Raw genomic sequence first — 18508 nt, forward strand, 5'->3', positions numbered from 1 at the left:
GAAGTGAGCTTTACCTCGAGGTTCGATCGGAATGCTTTCGCCGTAGCACTTCTCCATCTCCACTTCCGGTAGGACCGTAAGAAATCCCGCCCCCAACGCCGGAAGCTTACTGTCCATTCCCGGCAGACCCTGCCCCCGGTTCGGCGGAAGAACAGAAGGCGATTCCGGCTTCTGTCGGAGGGTCGCATCCACCTCTCTCAGCCCGCAGGGGAGCGGAGCGGTGTTCCCGTTGCACCGTTCCCCCCGGCCTTTGCCGGAAGTGCCGGCCGGCCTTCAGGGCGGGGGCGGCGCTGTGAAACCGGCGCAAGAGTCGGGCCGAGGAACGACTGGAAGCCGCAGCCCCCGACAGGGAGAGGGCCATGAACGGCACCGCGAACCCGCTGCTGGACCGCGAGGAGCACGGCCTGAAGCTCGGCGAGAGCTTCGAGAAGAGGCCGAAGTCGTCCTTCCACACCATCCGCTGTGAGTCCGGGCCGGGATCCCCGCCCCGCTTGGGAACCCTTGTGATGAGCATACCCCTCCCCCTTGGAATCCGGGAATGAGACAACCCCCCCACCCCCCCGTAACTCGAGAAGAGCCACTTCCCCCAACGCCCTGGGATGGACACCCCCTCCACCACCCCCACAACCTCCTCCCCTCCCCTGTGCCCCGAGATGAGCCTCCGGGAGTCAGACTCTACTTCTACCCCTTAATGGATCCTCCCAAAGATTTGCCCACCTCATGATGAACCCCAAAACGCTAGAAGCCCCCCGCCCCGATTCCTGTGGATCATTCCAAAGCTCCTTCTCTGGGGCACCCAGAATAGATCCTCCCAACCTTCCCAAGCCCTGGAGACTTCAGAATAGATGCTCCCCCAGATACTCCCCTCAGTCCACAGTGGAACCTTCCAAAGGACAGACAGACAGACGGACGCGCGCGCGCGTGCGCGCACACACACACACACCTGGCATCCTGCAAGGTGTCCCCCCCTTCCCCCTTCTCAGTAAGCCCTCCTGACAGAACCCCAGATCTCTCCCAGGAGCTCCTTTTTAGCAGAACAGTAGAACCCTCGACCTCCTTCTGTCCTCCCTCAGAGGACATCTAGAGCCCCAGAAGTGCTTGTTCAGAGACCCAGGTCCAGATGGATTCACAAATGAATTCTATCAAACATTCAAAGAACAACTAATGTCAATATTATACAAACTATTTGACAGAATAAGCAAAGGAGAAGTTCTACCAAATTCATTTAACAACACAAATATGATACTGATGCCATAGGCAGGCAGGTCAAAAACAGAGAAAGAAAACTATAGACCAATCTCCTTATTGAATGTAGATGTAAAAATCATAAATAGGATACTAGCAAAAAGACTCCAGCAAGTCATCACAAGAGTTTTCACTATGATCAGGTGGGATTTATACCAGGAATGCAAGTATGATTCAATATTAGGAAAACCATCCACATAACTGACCATATCAACAAGCAAATCAACAAAAATCACATGATTATCTCAATAGATGCTGAAAAAGCCTTTGACAAAATACAACACCCATTCCTATTGAAAACACTAGAAAGTATAGTAATAGAAGGGCTTTTCCTAAAAATATAAAACAGTATATATCTAAAACCATCAGTAAACATCTTATACAATGGAGATAAACTAGAAGCCTTCCCAATAAGATCAGGAGTGAAACAAGTCTTCCCTCTGGGGTGGGGCAGAAAGCTCGTTGTGGGTCTTTTCCAGGGTAGGGGGAGGATTGGAACCCCAAGAGGTACTGGGCTGGGATCCCAGAAGGGGAGCCTGAGGCTGCATACACTCTTCTTCTAGCCTTTCTGCAGCCCCAGGGGAAGATAGGGCAGGCACAGGGGCCCCCATTTTTCAGAGAGGAGGGGCTTCCCTCCGTGTCTTGTGAACTGTTGACTAGGAGAGGTTCTGATTATCTACCGGAGCAGAAAATACTATTTTGAATTAAAAAAGAAAACAAACAAAAATCTTTTTTATCTTAAAGAATCACAAGATAACCATGATTGTTTTGTTTAACTCTTGTTTTTCTTTACTCCTACAGACCTTTCAGGGGTGGGACACTTCCCTTAGCATCCCTAGCAGAGATTTGGCTGCTAGAAATTAGCTGACTGGCACACTGATTCACAAAGCTTAGACTTTCCATGCTGCCCTATTAACACTAGTTAAGACTTGTTTTTGCCAGGAAAGCAAATCAGTTGTGACTCAACACAGAGAGCATGTGTTTTGTAATGAAATACTCTCTTTTCCTGGTCACATTATTATTTGGTCCCCATGTGTTGACCAGCATTGAGATTGGCACAGAGGTCTCTTTGAAGGGAGGGTATTTAAAAATGGGGTGAACTTTCCTCAAACTCATTTTTTACTGTGTTACCTGTGGGGTGAGAGGAAAGAGAGGGAAATGAAGTTCAAATTAAAACTCAGTGGGACATATCATTTATTTGAGCATATGGCCTGGCAGCCATATATGTGTTGAACTGGAATGCAAAAGGTTGGGAAATCTAGAGATCATTTTAACAACAGTGTACATATTCATGTCTGGGTTTCAGTTGAAATTGGAAGACAAAATACGATGAAATTATATAGAATCATAGAATTTTGGAGGTGGGAGGAACTTTTAGAAATGTGTGGTTCAACACTCAGTTTACAAAGAAGGAATACCAAGTCTAATGGAGTTATATGACTTGCCCAGGTTATTCAGTTAATCACAACCAGTCATCACCCTTCTCTCTTGACTCAGACTGATGCTTTTGTACTTAACGTAGACTTACTTTGATTTTTCTACTTATACATCACAGAAAAGTGCTGGCTGGCAAATTTCTTTCTTCTTCATTACAACCAAGATGGCATGCCTTTCTTCATAGTTGTATGCAGGACCCATCTTAAAACTAATCTTAAAATTCTGTTTTAAGGAAAATTTTTAAAAAAGAAAGGAAAGGAAAGAAAAAAAGGAAAATGTAATATTTTTGTAGTCATCTAAGAATGGCCTTTAACGAATTGGCTTTTGTTAATTATTTTATAGTTATCTGAACAAAATTTAGTTTTTAGTTAAAAAAATCCATAAAATGATAGTTATAAGTAACCTAGCTATGGCTCTAATAATTTGTATTCTCTTTAGATGATTTTAAGCCAGCATCTATAGATACTTCATGTGAAGGAGAACTCCAAGTTGGCAAGGGAGATGAAGTCACAATTACACTTCCACATATTCCTGTAAGTTGTCTCTGTATGATCTTTTTAAACTTTAGGATTCTTCTGAAGTGTCTCATTTGTATTGTTTATATTTACAGTTTCTCAATCATTACTTTTTTTTAAAGGGTGATGAAATATATTTTAGGTCAGCAATGTAAGGGGAAAATAGTTTTTCTCTCTCTTTCTCAGAGATGCTTGATTAAGAGAATTCTTTTTGCTATGAAACTTGCCTGCAAGTCAGAAAACTGTTGTATTAGCGCCAAATGATCAGCACCTTCTTCACAAATACATGGCTTCTCTGAGGCTTGGGCTACAGCTGCACAAGGCAGGCCAAATTGACCAAAAGTGGGCAAACAGGTTCCATGGGGCCTGGCAGTGATATGAGTCACATTGACAAGGTGTTGGGTCCAAGGTGATCAGCTAATGCTTATGCCAATGCGTGGATTTGGAGTTAGAGGAAATTAGCAAAGAACCTAGGCTGAGAAGCCCAGGAATAGCTAGAGTCTGGACAGCAAGGATTGAACAAAAGGGTTTGGGAGTCTGGCATCATCATCGAGAATAAACAGAACAAGGAGCAGATTCAGTTGTAGTATTCTGAGTCACAAGTTTGTCATGTGCTGGTCCAGACAGGTTTGAGCTCAAGATTACCCCCAAATGGGCACTTGAAGGTTCCTTTTGGACAGAGACTTGTTTTTGTCTCAGAATCTCCAGGCCCAACATGGAGCTCTGCACTTTTTCTTATCTAGACCCAGTGATGCCAGTAGTATAGGGAGTTCCTAGGGCGTGGAGAAATGATGGTCCCAACACGGAAACTGATTAGGGTAGGAGGCTTTAGCAGTAATCCAGGCGAAAGGTGATAAGGCCTTGAATTTGAGGGGAAGCATTCTGTCAGATCCTTCATTCAGAGAGCATGTCTGGGGCAGCCCTTCCTTGTTTCCCTGCACTCTTCCAGACATCCTCATGATCCTTCCAGTTGGATGCTTGTAAGTTTCTTCTTATAGGCCTTTCCCCATTTGTCTGTGACCTCCTTAAAGGCAGGAACTACCCTTTGCCTTTTTCCTGCACAGTTCCTGACTCATTGTGGGCATTCTCTCAGAATATACCCCACTACAGCTCAGAATCCAAGACCTCAGTGGAGCCAGCAAGCTCAGACTCCCCCAGGATCAGGATGACTAGTGGGCTTCTGTGGTTGAATTATATCTGTTCTCTGTAATTAGGACTGGGACAGTTCATGACATGGCATGCCTTGTGAATGAATGAAGCCAATGGTTTTTAATTGTCAGAATTTAAACTGGAAAAAGGCCTCCTAGGGATGGTCTAGTTTATTTTACAAATGACAGCATTGATTCCCAAAGAGAATGCCAGAAGTAATCCCATTTATTGGAGCTCTCCAGACTGTTCACTCTGCTCTCATAACCCCTTGAAAGGCGTGGCCCTGCTGTGACTCCCTGCTGAACCCCAAACCTCAGGATTTTCAGTGCACATGCCTGCCAATACTGGGGGACCTCAAGGGTCACAGGACTATGGTGGCATCAAGTAAGATAGTGGAGATCAAGTGCTTTGGGCATCTTCAAAAAGTTCAGTTATCACTGTCTCTGGTTTGGGGTCATTTAGTCCAGTCACAAATAAGAAGCACCATATGGCTGCTTGTTTTGGGAACTTTCTCCTGCTTTCCCAGAAGGGTCCAAAAGCTCAGTTAGAAATCAGTCCATTTTATTCCACATTCATAATTTTAATTGGTAGGAAAATGATGGATCTTTGTAGTCAAGTTAGTTGGGGGATTTTTAAATTTGAATTTCAGTTATTTGTGCTGCCTGACCTTTGTAAAAGATAGACATAATTTTTCTAGGTAGTGACATGTTCCATGTATGATTTGAGATGACTGTCTTTTGCTTTTACTTTAAACAGGGATCAACACCTCCAATGACTGTGTTCAAAGGAAACAAAAGGCCCTATCAGAAAGACTGTGTTCTCATCATTAATCATGATACTGGGGAATATGTATTGGAAAAGCTCAGTAGCAGCATTCAGGTCAAGAAAACAAGGTGTGTGTATGCCTGTGTGTGATGGAGTTGTACTAGCACACATCTACCACTGCACCCCAGAATCTCTGGAGGGCTCCCAGCAGAGGAGATGGGTTAGTAGAGAGTTCTTAGGAAATCCCTTGAAGCACATAGCTAGGAAGATCCAGGTAGTCTCAATCCATAATCATGCTGCCTCTGGATCAAGAAAGTTATTCCTGTTTTTATCACCAGTGAAGAGATCAACTGAGAGAGCCTTTGTTAAGACTGGCCCAGAGTCCATAGCCTTCAATCCAGGCTTTCTTGTATCCAGCCCTGGATATATGTTTACTATTTCCTTGGTTACTTCAATTCAGTAGATACTTTTTTATTCCTATGTTTTTTGATAGTCCTTTCTAAACAAAATCTTGATTACACTGGGGGCACTCTTCTGAATGGTTGTTTTGTTGACTTAGGAGAAATCTTCATTTTTAGGAAGATTGCAAGTTGCAAAGATAATATGGTTGTTGAAACAGGAAAATCTGAGAGAAGATGTTGACACCTAGAGTTCTAATGGCAACAGAATACTGACTTTTAAAGAAACTATTTCACAGAGTGAAAGACCAAACTCCGAGCATCATGTCTTCTAGGCTGCTAGACTATGAGAATCAAACGTCACTGATTTTTTTGTTTGAGTAGTAAACACCGTTTCACATGAAAGAACTGGTATGAAATCACACATTTCGGGAACAAAATCTATTTAAAATGTACAATTTTGTCTTTAAATGTAAACGAATCAGAGCTTTAGTTCATTATTTGTACAAATTAAAATATACAATAATTTCAAATATATTTTATAAGATTTGTTAGTAATCACTAGAAGTAACAAAGGAAAAAGGTAACAGATAAAACCACATGCCCATGGCTAATCTACCTGTTCAAACAGCTCACTCCACTACAGTCACCGACAGGAAGCAAAGAGAAAGAATTAGCCATGGAAGACCACCCTATTTATCCCCTGTCTACGTCAGCACGTAACAATAAGGAAGTCAGTGGGCTCCTGGGAAATGTAGTTCAAAGGCACAAGATTTCCAATTACAGATATTCAACTACTCCATTCCATTCCAACATGGATATGTTAGTCCCATTGAATATTCTTGCCCTTGTTTCAGAGCTGAAGGAAGCAGCAAAATCCAGGCCCGAATGGAGCAGCCCCCTTCTCGAGCACCACCACCTCCTGTGCCATTCAGAGCCCCAATGAAACCACCAATTGGACCAAAAACATCCCCTGTGAAAGATAATCCTTCACCTGAACCTCAATTGGATGACATTAAAAGAGGTAAATAATAGTTTCTGGAATTCTTCTCAAGAAAGGTAGACAATAACTGCAAGGTGGGCATTAGCTATGCTTGTTTCTGTTCAGGTCCTCACAGAAAAGAGGAGACCACCTAGTAGGTCTAGTAAAGTTCTTTCTGGATGGGGTGGCTTAAAGTAGGCCCAATGGAGGCTCGGAGTTTAACAAACAAATGTGTACCATGGACATGAAACCTAAGGAAAATGATGAAAACTCCAAAACTAGAAAAGGATTCAAAGAATGTGTGGTCAGTTGGGAAGCCTGAATGCCCTCCTGCAGTTTTTCTCTTTTGGGTAGGGTGGCCTTAGGAATAAAGGGCCATTATAAATACCTATTTGTAGCTAGTTGATGTCAAGTTCTGTCACTTTTTGTTTAGAGTGTGCAGCCTAAACCTGAGTGAGTAGGAGGGAAGGCGGTAGAGTCCAGCAGACATAAGTGCCACATTCTCTGCCTGCCCGAGTTGTACCCATCTCATAGACTCATTTCTCTGCCTGTTGTTTCTCCTATTAAAATGTATGCTCTCTGAGGACAGGGGTGTTCTTTTTGCCTTTCTGACTGTGTCAGATTCCCTCTGACTGCCAGTGCCTTTCTTGTAAAATCACTTTGTATTTGTTTCATCTATACTTAGATATAGATGTGTTGTGTCCCCTGGTAAGAGTACAAGCTCCTTGAAGCAGGTGACTAGGTGACAGTAACTGGGGGATTCCCCAGTCACCCAGCCCCAGGTGCTTCCTCTAGAAAATTAGTAGCTTCTCAATTGGAAAGCTTTTGTGCAATTGAGCCTCACTACGAGTTTAGAAAATGCTTTCAACACTGCAAATACTGCTAAGCCAATGGGTAGGAAGGGGAACTGATAAATATGCCCTTCTGAAGAATTTTCCCCCATTGACAAGGGGTCCCACAAACTTTTTTAAAAAGGTACGAGTGCTCACTTTGCCCTTTAATCCTCCACAACACTGAGGCGTTGGGAACATTTTTTCTCAGTCTGTCTTCCTGACTTGTAATTTACTGCATTTCTGACTCTTTTTTAATTGTACGGGAGTTACAGAGCACGAAGGCCTTGGCAGTTCTGGCTATACAGGGGGATGTTGGAAATGAGTAGCTATATTGTACCACGTGAGACAGAAAAATATAACCGGTTTTATTCATAAATGTCTGCAGATAGATCTCAGCAGCAGTTTGGGGTAAGCAAAGGATAGTTTGTTTGCAAGACTTCAAATACATATTTGATTTTAAATCCTGTGCAATAAAAAATAATCTAGTACTGCATTTTAGCCATGTCTTTTGGCAAGACATTTATTAAATGTAAAAGCCTCTTCCGCAATATTCTGAGCAATAGAGTTCATATGATCGCAAATCAAGATCTAGAAGTGGCCTCATCGACACCTAGTTCAACTCTCAACAAGAGAAAACTGAGGCGTAGGGATATGAAATGACTGTGCACGTGGTTATGCAGGTGTAAGCTCTAGGGCCAAGCCTGGAACCCAGGTCTTTGGTCTCCAGAGCCAGTGCCTTTTCCACTGGGCCAGGCTGCCTTGTTAGTCTGGTATTTTCTTTTTCATGTAGTCAGTATAATTTTCTTCTCAGTTCCTTGCTTTCCTAGAACCTGAAGATTCTGAGAGAAGATCCTTTATGCCCATGAAGAACAGGGTCATGTATTGTATCTTTTGAGACCGGAACTTTTCTGGCCCGTGCTTTGAGTTCTTCTCATCAATGAATTCACAAACCTGTAGTTTGCAAAAATGATAATTGCCATGCTTTAAGCAAAGAATGTTGTGTGGCCTGTTTCTCTTCTGACACCCAAATTGTGCTTTTGCTCCAGAGCTAAGAGCAGAGGTTGAAATCATTGAGCAGATGAGCAGCAGCAGCGGGAGCAGCTCCTCAGATTCTGAGAGCTCTTCAGGCAGTGACGATGATAGCTCCAGCAGTGGAGGAGAAGAGCCAGCTGCCCGCGCCTCACCCTCCCAGCCTCCTCACCAGCAGTTCAGTCACAGGAACCCCATGGCCAATGGCACCAGCCGGCCCTCTGGAAATCACCAGCTGATGAACACCCTTCGTAAGTGAGGAGCCGGGCTCGGGGGCATCCTGGGTCTGCCTGGCTGCGCCGATTCATTCAGGCAGGAACAGCCACTTAGCTGGAGTTAACATGGCTGGCATGTTAAGAATGTTCCTGCCTGAATGAGTGTCCAGGCCCAAAGCAGGTTTGCTTTCTGGCTGCAGACCAATCACACTGCTAATTCAGGCTGAGCCTTAGGAACATCTCGGTGTTCACAGTACCTAAAGGAGTATGACAATATCGGTAGTTGTGTGTGAGCTGGAAGAATCCCATCACTGACAGAACTAATCATTGATCCCGGAATATGTCCGTGCAAAGGGAGAGCACAAATTGGTATTTTAGCATTCCTCCTATGCACACGAAACTGAATTCCAGAAAATGCCATCCCAAATGTGTGCAGCCAGGCTGGCTAGATAGAGCCCTTTGGTCTTTTCCCCATTTCTGGCTATCTGTTCTCATAGATGACCCGGCCGCCCACAAATCCTCCTCCTACCTGAGGCTGTGTCAGGTCCCCCTGGCTGCCGGTGCCTTTCTTGTAAAATCATTTTTTATTTGTTGCATCTATACTTAGATATCGATGTGTTGTGTCCCCTTTGTGTTTGTGTCTCCAGGATGTCTAAAGCCCGACTTTTTACTTCATTGGTATGAGGGACTCCTCATGCTAACCAAGGGATCCCCAGCTTTGGGACCCAAATGGCACCGTGGGTTAGAGGCAAGCCTGGAGTTCTAGGTCTTCTAGTTTCAAGGCCAGCTCAATGCAATGCAAACTGGTACTTAGTCAGTGCTCATGGGTTATTGCCCTCAGTGAAAGGGTGCCGCCCGTCCTAGGCTTAGCAGGTTCTGGCCATTAGCAATGAGTACAGGGAGGTCAGGCATTCACAATGTCTGGCAGCATTTCCGCTGCCGTTGATTAAAGAGGGAAGAGGAAGAACAGTCCGGGTGGGGAGGATATGTTAGATCTTTCTGTAACCCTAACCTGATTATACTGCCTGTCTTCACTGATGAATGTCCTTCCCTGGTGTGTTTAATCTATGGAAGAATTGGAAACTCTGACAGTAACAGTGGAGAAGCTAATTGAGTTAACTCTGCTCCTATTATATGAATTGGTGGTCCAACTGAGTTAACTCATCACAAGCAAGCCCAAATTAAGTGTAATGTCTCTCCACCTGCCCAGTATCCACCCCTGATCCAAGGCTATAATTATGGGCTTTTTACAGTCTCAGCATTACTGAAACCAAGCTAAGCAGTGTCAGTAGATTATATTAATGAAATTTTGTGATCTCTCGGAATTACTAGCCAAATTGATAAAAATAAAGTATCCTTGTAAGGTTAAAGAAAGAGTTCTTTACTTGGTGATACTGAATGCTGTTGGACATTCACTTTTAATTCTGTGATTTTGATTTTGATTTATTTTTACAGGAAATGACTTACAATTGAGTGAATCTGGCAGTGACAGTGATGACTAGCTCTAGAGCTTCCTACATCCATCTCTTTGGCCAGAGAACACGTGGAGACAGCAGGATGCTAGCAGAAAGCCCATCACCAAGGAGAGCGCTTGGGGAATTAGTGATCACTGAGGAGTTGGGGAGGGGGGATCCAAGCCTTGTCACAGAGCCCGAGCAGGAGTGCTCTTGTATATATTTTGTGAATAATCTGTTTTAAAAGTTTTACTTAGGTCTATAGAGTGAATGACTTAAGAGGGTTTTGTTGTTGTTTGGTTAATATTGTGGATGAAAAACCTGAACAGTTGGGGGATAGTCTTGGTTATTCCAAGATTGAATGATAGACATCCTTGGCAGTCACTAGTTATGTCATCTTCATTGCCAAAAGAAATTATTTGGCTTTTGGGGGGCAATCAGCACCCCTATAGAATATTAAAGCCACTTCAAATTATTGAGCACATGGAGAGAAAGGTTGTAGACTTCCTTGCCTAACTAGACCTCACCCTATAGGCCAGTGAAGACAAATTTAGGGCATAGACTTGCCAAGGTAGAGAGAACATTGTTTATGATCCATGCCACACCTCTCATTTTCCAAAGGAGGGAAGACTTAGACAGGCAGAGGCACACAGCTAATGAATAACAAATGGGAGTAAAGCCCAGGGCTCCAGCACTTTCTCTATTGTTCCATAATATGCCTCCCATTCTATTTAATTAACCAAATATTTATTGAACACCTACTGTGTGCAGAACTTAGGTATGTAGCAAAACCATTGATTTGTGTGCATAGAGCAATCAGATATGTATTGGAGCTTTGTACCTAGACTGTGAATGTCACAGCTGCCATTTAATTCTAGTTTGAATTTGAGCCAGTTAAAGTTGGCTCTGTACAGGACAGAAGAACCCTATGTTTGGCCACAGTGCCTGGATGACATTGGAAATTTGAGTCCTGAGTTGTTAAGGGAAACCCATGAGCCCACATTTATCTTTCATTAGACGTGATTGATTCAGTGGCTTTTGAAAGGAATGGGTTTTTAAAACAAGAAGTAGGAATGGACATGAATATAGGAGTTAGAGGAGAAAACTACTGAATGTATACAAACTGCAAGTGAGTTGAAAAGAAAAAGTCCCAGCGAAGAATTTGGAAGTATCAAATGAGAATACTGTAACTCTCCTTGATTTGGGGGATTTTTTTTCCTCCCATGCTTTTATAAAACTATGTTTAAATTACAAGTTGTATTTTTATACAGCTGGAAGCGAGACAGAATATGCCCTCTCTTGTACAAATCTTCAGCAAAATGCTTAAATTACTGATGAAATGGAAAGATTGTTCTAGGACAACAATCCTTAGTTATAATTAAGTGTACCTTATTAAGTGTATGTACAGTAGGCCTCCATATTGTCTAAATGAACAAACATCCCATTGCCTATAATCAGAATACAGATTATTTAACATGAGAAAATTCTCTTGTTTATGTTTGCTGGGCATATATAACTTTTAAATTAATTCTGGCCTGTTGCTTTTCTGACTTGTGCCTCCTTTTCACACCCACCATTCACCTGCCTGTCAGCTTATCAACCCCAATTCTAAAGTAGGAGAATTTGAATCTAGACAAGGGATACAAGGCAGACACACATGGGGGTAGCTCAAAGGAAAACCATTACATGGAGCCATAGTTAGGTAAGAGGGAGGGAGGGAGGTTGCTTTTCCCTTTTGAATTGTCCAAAGAAAGCTGGGAGTTCAAGTAAAGGGGAGTAGACCTCATTGCCTTGTGATCTTTAAGTACTTTTTGGTTCTTACCCAAATCTCAGGCTTTTAGATGGAATTTAATGGAATATAAGAATTTATTTATGATGAATTGATAATTTATTTATAATCTGATGGTAGTGTTGACATTAGATATGGGCAATACCATTATCAGTTTATATTGTCGCTGGAAATAAGGAATATTTAAATATTTCACTACTATTATTAACTTGCCCAATTTTTTGAGCCAGATTTCAGTTGTGTGAATTAAAGGTTCCTGTGTAAGCTTTTAAATTTCAAATAAAAACAGATGCTAAAGGAAGCGGACAGGACCTTGGTTCTAACAAACATCTCCAGGTCAAGCTGTTCGTTTGCTAATCATCGAAAAGGATTGTGTAAACGCATTATTTGCACATAACACTATGGTTAGTTATTCAGATATAATAGACTGGTAGGGGAAATAGGGATGGTAAGACATTCTAAGAATGTGCACACTTTGGATGACAACTTGGATGTGGGAACTATGGATGTTTTCAACATTTTGAAGCATCTGTTGGAATTTTTCCAATTTTCTTGTTATGTGTCTCATCTGTTTGTTTAGAAACCGGTGGTCATAGTGGATAGTCAGAAATCTCAGAACCCTGTTTTTCGGAAATACTTGTTCCATGATACAGTGCTTAATCTAAATCTAAAATCACAATAGGGTTTGGATACTAGCAAACTCAAGATTTTTAGCTGAAACCAAGACTACTTATTCTTTGTCTTTTGTCTGTAACAGTCTCATGTTTTTCTGATGTTTATATTTGCTTGTCTTTGGTGGTGGGAAAATTTAAAGTCTCCAGAATCCCCATTTCCCTGATTAAGATAACAGATGCAGTAGGATTTGTGTGCGTGCGTGTGTGTGTGTGTGCCCGTGTGTGTGTGTGTGTGAGAGAGAGAGATTTATGTTACTTTGATAGATGTATTCTATCAAATGGGGGATATGTTAGGTTATAGTAAAAACAGAACTATTCCAGTGGGGCATGGTAGGTAGCATTTTGGAAACTCAGGTGTAGGTTGAAGTAAAAGACCAGTAGAATAATGGTCAGCACTTACCATTGTCATTTCCCCATCATCACATTTGTCCCGAGTTCATTTTAAAAAGTTAACTTAAAGTTGTCTGGCTCTGTGATTACAATTTTTAAAATTTTGTGCCTAGAGTTTATTTTCATAGCTGCTTTTACTATAGGGTAGAAATGTGCATGTTTACATTTATGTAAAATATTTGCAGTGTAAAGTTTTATAGTTTACTCTTTTAAAAAATCACTATATTTAAATAAGAAATTAAAGACAGCAATCCTTCTTTTGTCTTCTGTTTTTCTTTCTTAAGCTGGAAATAATTAAGAGGATGTTTCTTACAGTAACCCTTCACACTTGGATCTAACGGTAATGAAATCTTTAAAATGATCTTAAAATTGGATATCACTAGATTTAAGAGGTTTACTAGGTTAGCAAAATGCTTAAATGGATTTTAATGGAATGATTTATGGGCACTTTGAAAGGGATAAAGGGATGGCTGGGAAGTAGTAGCATGGGTTCACCAAAACTTACGTTATTATGCTAGACTGATTTAATTTCTGTTTTTGATAATGCACTAGAGTAGAAGGCCAAGGAACTGCTACGGGGACCTAGATATTAGCAGTTCATTTGACAGTTACCATAGCCTTGTGAACAAGACAAAAGAATGTGGACTGGATGAAAGACTGTAATTAAGTGGGTTTGGAACAAGTTGATGGACTAAACCCAGTGAGTGTGAGAAGCAAGCATGAGGTAGTAGGAGCACTGGATTTAGAGTCTGGCAAATGACCTGACTTCCAATACTATCTCAGCTACTTACCGCCTGTGTGACCCCAGATAAGACACATCATCTCTGCCATGATGGGGCTGGGTCATGAGGGGTAGTTAATGTCATGGGATGACAGGCAGACTGAATGGAACTCTAGGGGGAGGGCTGCCAGTTCTTTCCCTTGGCCACAGTTTGAACACCTTAAAAAAGTATTAATGACTTGTATGTCCATAGATTTTTATGCTTTTTAAACAGCATCAAGCTAGGGCTAGCCAATATATTAGATGGCAGAATTAGAATCCAAGAAGATCTTAATGATCTGGAATGTTTGCAAAAGCTAACAAGATGAAACTCGGAAAGATTAATGAAAAAGTCCTTCACTTGGGCTAAGAAAAATTATGTATGTAAGTACAGAATGTAGTTAAAAAGCAGTTCATTGGGGAGAGGAAGAAGGGGAAGGGCAGATGTTTAGATTGAGTCCCAAGTTATGCATATAGTGTAAAAGAGCTGATAGAGGATTTTTTTCCTGAGTCAGCCCAAATATGATCATTGTGGCTAGTTTCAGGCACCACGTTTTTTTTTAAAGATCATTGACAACTCAGAGTACACAAAGGAACAAGACCAAGATGGTTTGGAGAACTGAATCCATGACAAGACGAGTTAGAATGTGATGATACTTGGAGAGAGAAGAGATGATTGCTTTCTTCAGATACTTGAAGTGTTACTATATGGAAGAGGGAACTTTGGGAAATTAAGTGAGGCAAATTTAGGGTCAACAAAATCTTCCTGATTAGAGTCTCAAAAAGTAGTTGAATTCTTCACTGGAAGTCTTAAAGTTGAGGCTGTATGGCCATTTGCTAAATATGGCAGAAAGGATTCTTTTGCCTAAAAATCAAATTTCATCTGAGGTTTCTCCCTTAAAAAGGATAGTCAGAATCTACATCTTCAGCTGTTTCACTGATTCCCTGTGCCAGACAGGTATGCCAGCAGTAGAAAAAATAAGAATTGCCCTTAGCATAGGGCTGAGATTTGGGTATCCTGTACTGGGCATTCTAGCAAGTTGGCCTTTTTTCTGTGGAAGCAGACACCAGCCCTCAAACAAGTATGTCACTGGGGAACTTGTTCTTCCTTCATTTTTTTAGGGCACTGGTTCATTTTTCCCTTTGTGTTTGGGCAGATTTCTAATAGCACATGCTCTCTTGCCATAAGCACTCAAATTGTGTTCTCTGTGCAAGTATGAGGTGATAAAGATAGCTACTTTTTGCACCTAATGTAGGCACCCTGGTCTTTGGGTAAAATGACTGGGTTGGGGTAAATACTTTGTCTGATAGTGAAATCTGGCTGTGAGTCATGAGACACTAATCAGAAGAACTCAGATTGAGGATGACTCAAAGGGCAATGGAGAGGCATATGGTAGATCTGAACAGAATAGTAATATACATATTACCACAAAGACCTCTTGGGTTTCTAGTTCAAAGGGTAATATGAAAGGACCTCTGTTATTCAGTCATTTTGGGTCATATCCGATTCTTTGATGAGGATGACCCCATTTGAGACTTTCTTGGCCAGGATACTGGAGTGGCTTGCCATTTCCTTCTCCAGCTCGTTTTACAGACAAGGAAACTGAGACCAGTAGGGTTAAATGACTTGCCCAGGGTCACATAGCTAATAAGTATCCGAGGCCAGATTTGAACTTCTGAAGATGAGTCTTCCTGGCACTATACGCACTATGGCACCACCCAGCTGCCCATGAAAAGACCTTGAGGAGTCCAATTCTCCCACATACATTCCAGCACAGTTATATAAATGCACCAGATTGGACTATGATCAAGAGAACCAAAGAGAAACATTGGTAAATTCTTCCATCCAGTTCGGAACTGTCCAAGAAGAAGGTCAGAAACCTGCAGATGTGAGAAAGGTCACCTGAGGGGAAACAAGTCAATCCAAGCTATTGTAACAGGTCCTGAAATCTGTGAGTGCTCTGAGCTGGGATGGATGCATCAGGGTAATCAGAAGCCAGGCCAGTCTAGCAAACAGGTCTTGTTCTTTGCAGGGTAAACTCCATTCTAGGAACTGAGTTTGGAAATATGAGTAGTAAACAGAAGAAAAATTCAAACACAATGAAGAAATATTATAGGTTAAGGGAAGTCAAGAGGTAAATAGAGAATGATTGCATAACAAATATAAATAGAGCTTGAGGGAAAAGAAAGACATAGGGATTCCTATGGAAGAAATGGAGAGAATTACAAAATGAAACAACAGCTAGAAAACAAATAGCTTAGAAAAGAGCTATCCAAGTAGCAGATACCTTGAAAAATAGACTAGAGCAAACAGAACTGATAATTTCATGAATATTTCTTGTCTCATATAGAGTTATTGATCTCTATTGAAGCCAATCTGATTTTCAGGGAATCTCTTACTTGAGTTATTTGAATACTACTTTGTTTATTCTCCTCCCAATTCTTTCCTTGATATTTTTTTTTAGAACTCTTGCTTCTTTGCATCAAAGAATTCTAGTACGGTTTATGGCAAATGTGATTTTCTTTGGAGACTTATTTGTAAGGGATATTTTGTTATTCTATTCTGGATTTGAATGATAGGCATCCCTGGTGCCAAAAACTTTCTATCATCAGTATTTTCTTCTGTTTATTCATTTTCCAGTCTTTTTGAATTGGGGCTTTTGTTTTGGGCTAGCCTTTGGGTACTTCTGGAAGGATTGGAGGGGGCTTTCTTTGGTATTGATCTTTGTTATCTGGGTTCTGGGTAATGAGTGCTGTGTTCTTTTAAGGATCTCAGTAGTATATGACCAACAGTCTGGTGGGCAGTCTATATTTTGCCAGGAGAAGGGGACAAAAGATGTGGCATGGGCCAACACCTGAATCAAACCACTGGGAGAGGGAGACAGGAGCTTGGGTGATCTGATCCCTTCCTACTATATTCCCTTCTATGTACTCTATCATAGTGACACTGACCTTTTTGCTTTTCCACAGTCATGGTACTCCCAACTCGTAAGTGTTTTTACTAGCTGTCCCTGTGCCTGGAATTTTCTCCCTCTTAGCATCCCTGGATTCCTCTAAGCCTCAGCTAAAGAAGCCTTTCCCAGTCCTCTTTAATCTTAGTTCCGTCTCCCTGAGATGACTCCCAATTTATTCTGGGTATTTTTTGTTTGTACATAGTTGTTTATGTGCTAGTTCCATGAGGACAGGGACTGGTTTTATTTTTTTCCCCCCAGTGCTTAGCATTGTGCCTGGCACATATCATGGGAAACCCACAGGAAGAGATCCCTTGTTCTTTTCAATTATTAACTCATTCCTTGGGATTCTGAAGGACAAAGAAAATGCAAAAAGCAGCAGACTGGATGGTATCTGTGACCCAGATCCCAGACACAGGCATGCACATTCAGGAATTAATACAGTATAGGAACAAGAAAGTCCCACAATCTCCACTCTGCTTTTTGGAGAAACTGGGTCTCAGTTTCCCTACTTAGTTTTGATTGATAGGGTGAGTCCTGATCATTGTCCTTCTAAACTGCATAGCCTTCTGGGCCCTGGTTCTAAGTGTCCTTGATGGTATCTTAGTCTAGAGTCCTATATTTTTTCCCCAAGGCTAGATTCTAGGATTCCCTGGCTTACCCCTACTTCCTAACTGAATCTTCTATTAAATAGACTTTCAAGCCAGCCTTTTCTGTCTGGACTCCTTCCCTCATACCTAGAATCCTGGCTGTCTCTGTGTATGGACTTGAGCTAATAAAAATATACTTACTCTAGTTTCTCTTAAACTTCTACTTTCTCAGTCTGATGCAGTCCATTCATCCTTCCTCTCTCTTTGTTTCTTTATTTCTTTCTCCCTTACTTGAATAGTTGTGAGAGAACATGGCTATTTTGCTTCTACTTAGTTGTCGTCTTAAGGAAACTGATCAACAATTCCAGAGAAAAGAAATATTAGAACAAAGTCAAAAGACTTAAAGATTAAAATGTGAAAAGTATATACTCAAGAGGAGCAGCCCTGAAATTTATGAACAAAAGACCTGGATATCATATTTCAAGAAAAGAATCCTTTCCCAATCTGCTAAAAAATGAATTGAAAACACCAATCTCCTGAATGAAATCCCAAATTGAAAACTCCCAGAACCAAAATCCAGTACATCCAAGCGCAAATTTTAATGCTGCAGGCAGCCAAAAACAGGTTTCAAGGACTAATTAATTACAGGCAGCATCACACAAGACTGCTGCAGCTACTAGCAAAGTGAGAATCTTGGAATCATTACTCCAAAATGCAAAAGAAAAAGGTTTTAACCAGAATTGGCTGAAAAACTAAGCATGATTTCACAGAGGAAAAAATGAACCGTTAATGGGTCTTGAAAGAATACTTTCAAGCATTCCTGATGAAAAGCCCAGAGGGGAGTAGAATTTTTATGTGTAAGGACAGGAGACAAGAGAAACCTAGAAGAGTAAATACATTTTAGCAATTGGAAAGGGCTTCATGATAATATTTACATACTAATCATAAAAGAGGCCAGGGTCTCTTGAATCTCCATTCTCTTTAGAGGTCACAGAGGAGGTAAAGAAAGAAAAAAACAATGTAGTAGTGGTTTGTGTTATGCCTTTTTGGTTTTAAGAGAAGAAAAGAGGAAAAAAGGACTACACTAGGGAAGAAATGATGGAGAATGAAGCGACTTGCAAAACAGAACAGATAAAAGGGGGTGAGATGAATGAGCAGTTTTTGAGCCTCACTCATCTGATTTGGGCTAATAAAAGTTCATCATAAACACTGTTTGGTGTAGAAGTACATTACACTCAACAGGGAAAGGGCTAGTACAAGAAAAGTGGAGGAAGGTTAAGGGAGGGGAAGAGGGAATAATTAGCAAAGCAAACTAACATTAGAAAGTGGGTC

The 18508-nt window shown here is 41.4% G+C and overlaps 1 protein-coding gene across 1 annotated transcript; it reads left to right on the top strand.

Annotated features, from left to right (window-relative positions):
* The first annotated feature begins 94 nt into the window (after window positions 1-94).
* On the top strand, window positions 95-13131 carry EAF1 (ELL associated factor 1). The gene is made up of 6 exons (XM_001369532.4): window positions 95-462; window positions 3121-3215; window positions 5103-5239; window positions 6367-6533; window positions 8371-8604; window positions 10024-13131. The coding sequence occupies exons 1-6, from the start codon at window positions 360-362 to the stop codon at window positions 10068-10070; spliced, it is 783 nt and encodes a 260-aa protein (XP_001369569.1). The 5' UTR covers window positions 95-359; the 3' UTR covers window positions 10071-13131.
* Window positions 13132-18508: the final 5377 nt, after the last annotated feature.

The sequence above is a fragment of the Monodelphis domestica genome, chromosome 5 (genome assembly GCF_027887165.1).
Source record: "Monodelphis domestica isolate mMonDom1 chromosome 5, mMonDom1.pri, whole genome shotgun sequence".
Classification (NCBI taxonomy): domain Eukaryota; kingdom Metazoa; phylum Chordata; class Mammalia; order Didelphimorphia; family Didelphidae; genus Monodelphis; species Monodelphis domestica.

Coding starts and splice junctions, on each gene's coding strand:
- EAF1 (XM_001369532.4), top strand. CDS start 360: ATGAACGGCACCGCGAACCCGCTGCTGGACCGCGAGGAGCACGGCCTG. Junction 3,216..5,102: donor TTACACTTCCACATATTCCT/GTAAGTTGTCTC, acceptor TACTTTAAACAG/GGATCAACACCTCCAATGAC. Junction 5,240..6,366: donor ATTCAGGTCAAGAAAACAAG/GTGTGTGTATGC, acceptor CCCTTGTTTCAG/AGCTGAAGGAAGCAGCAAAA.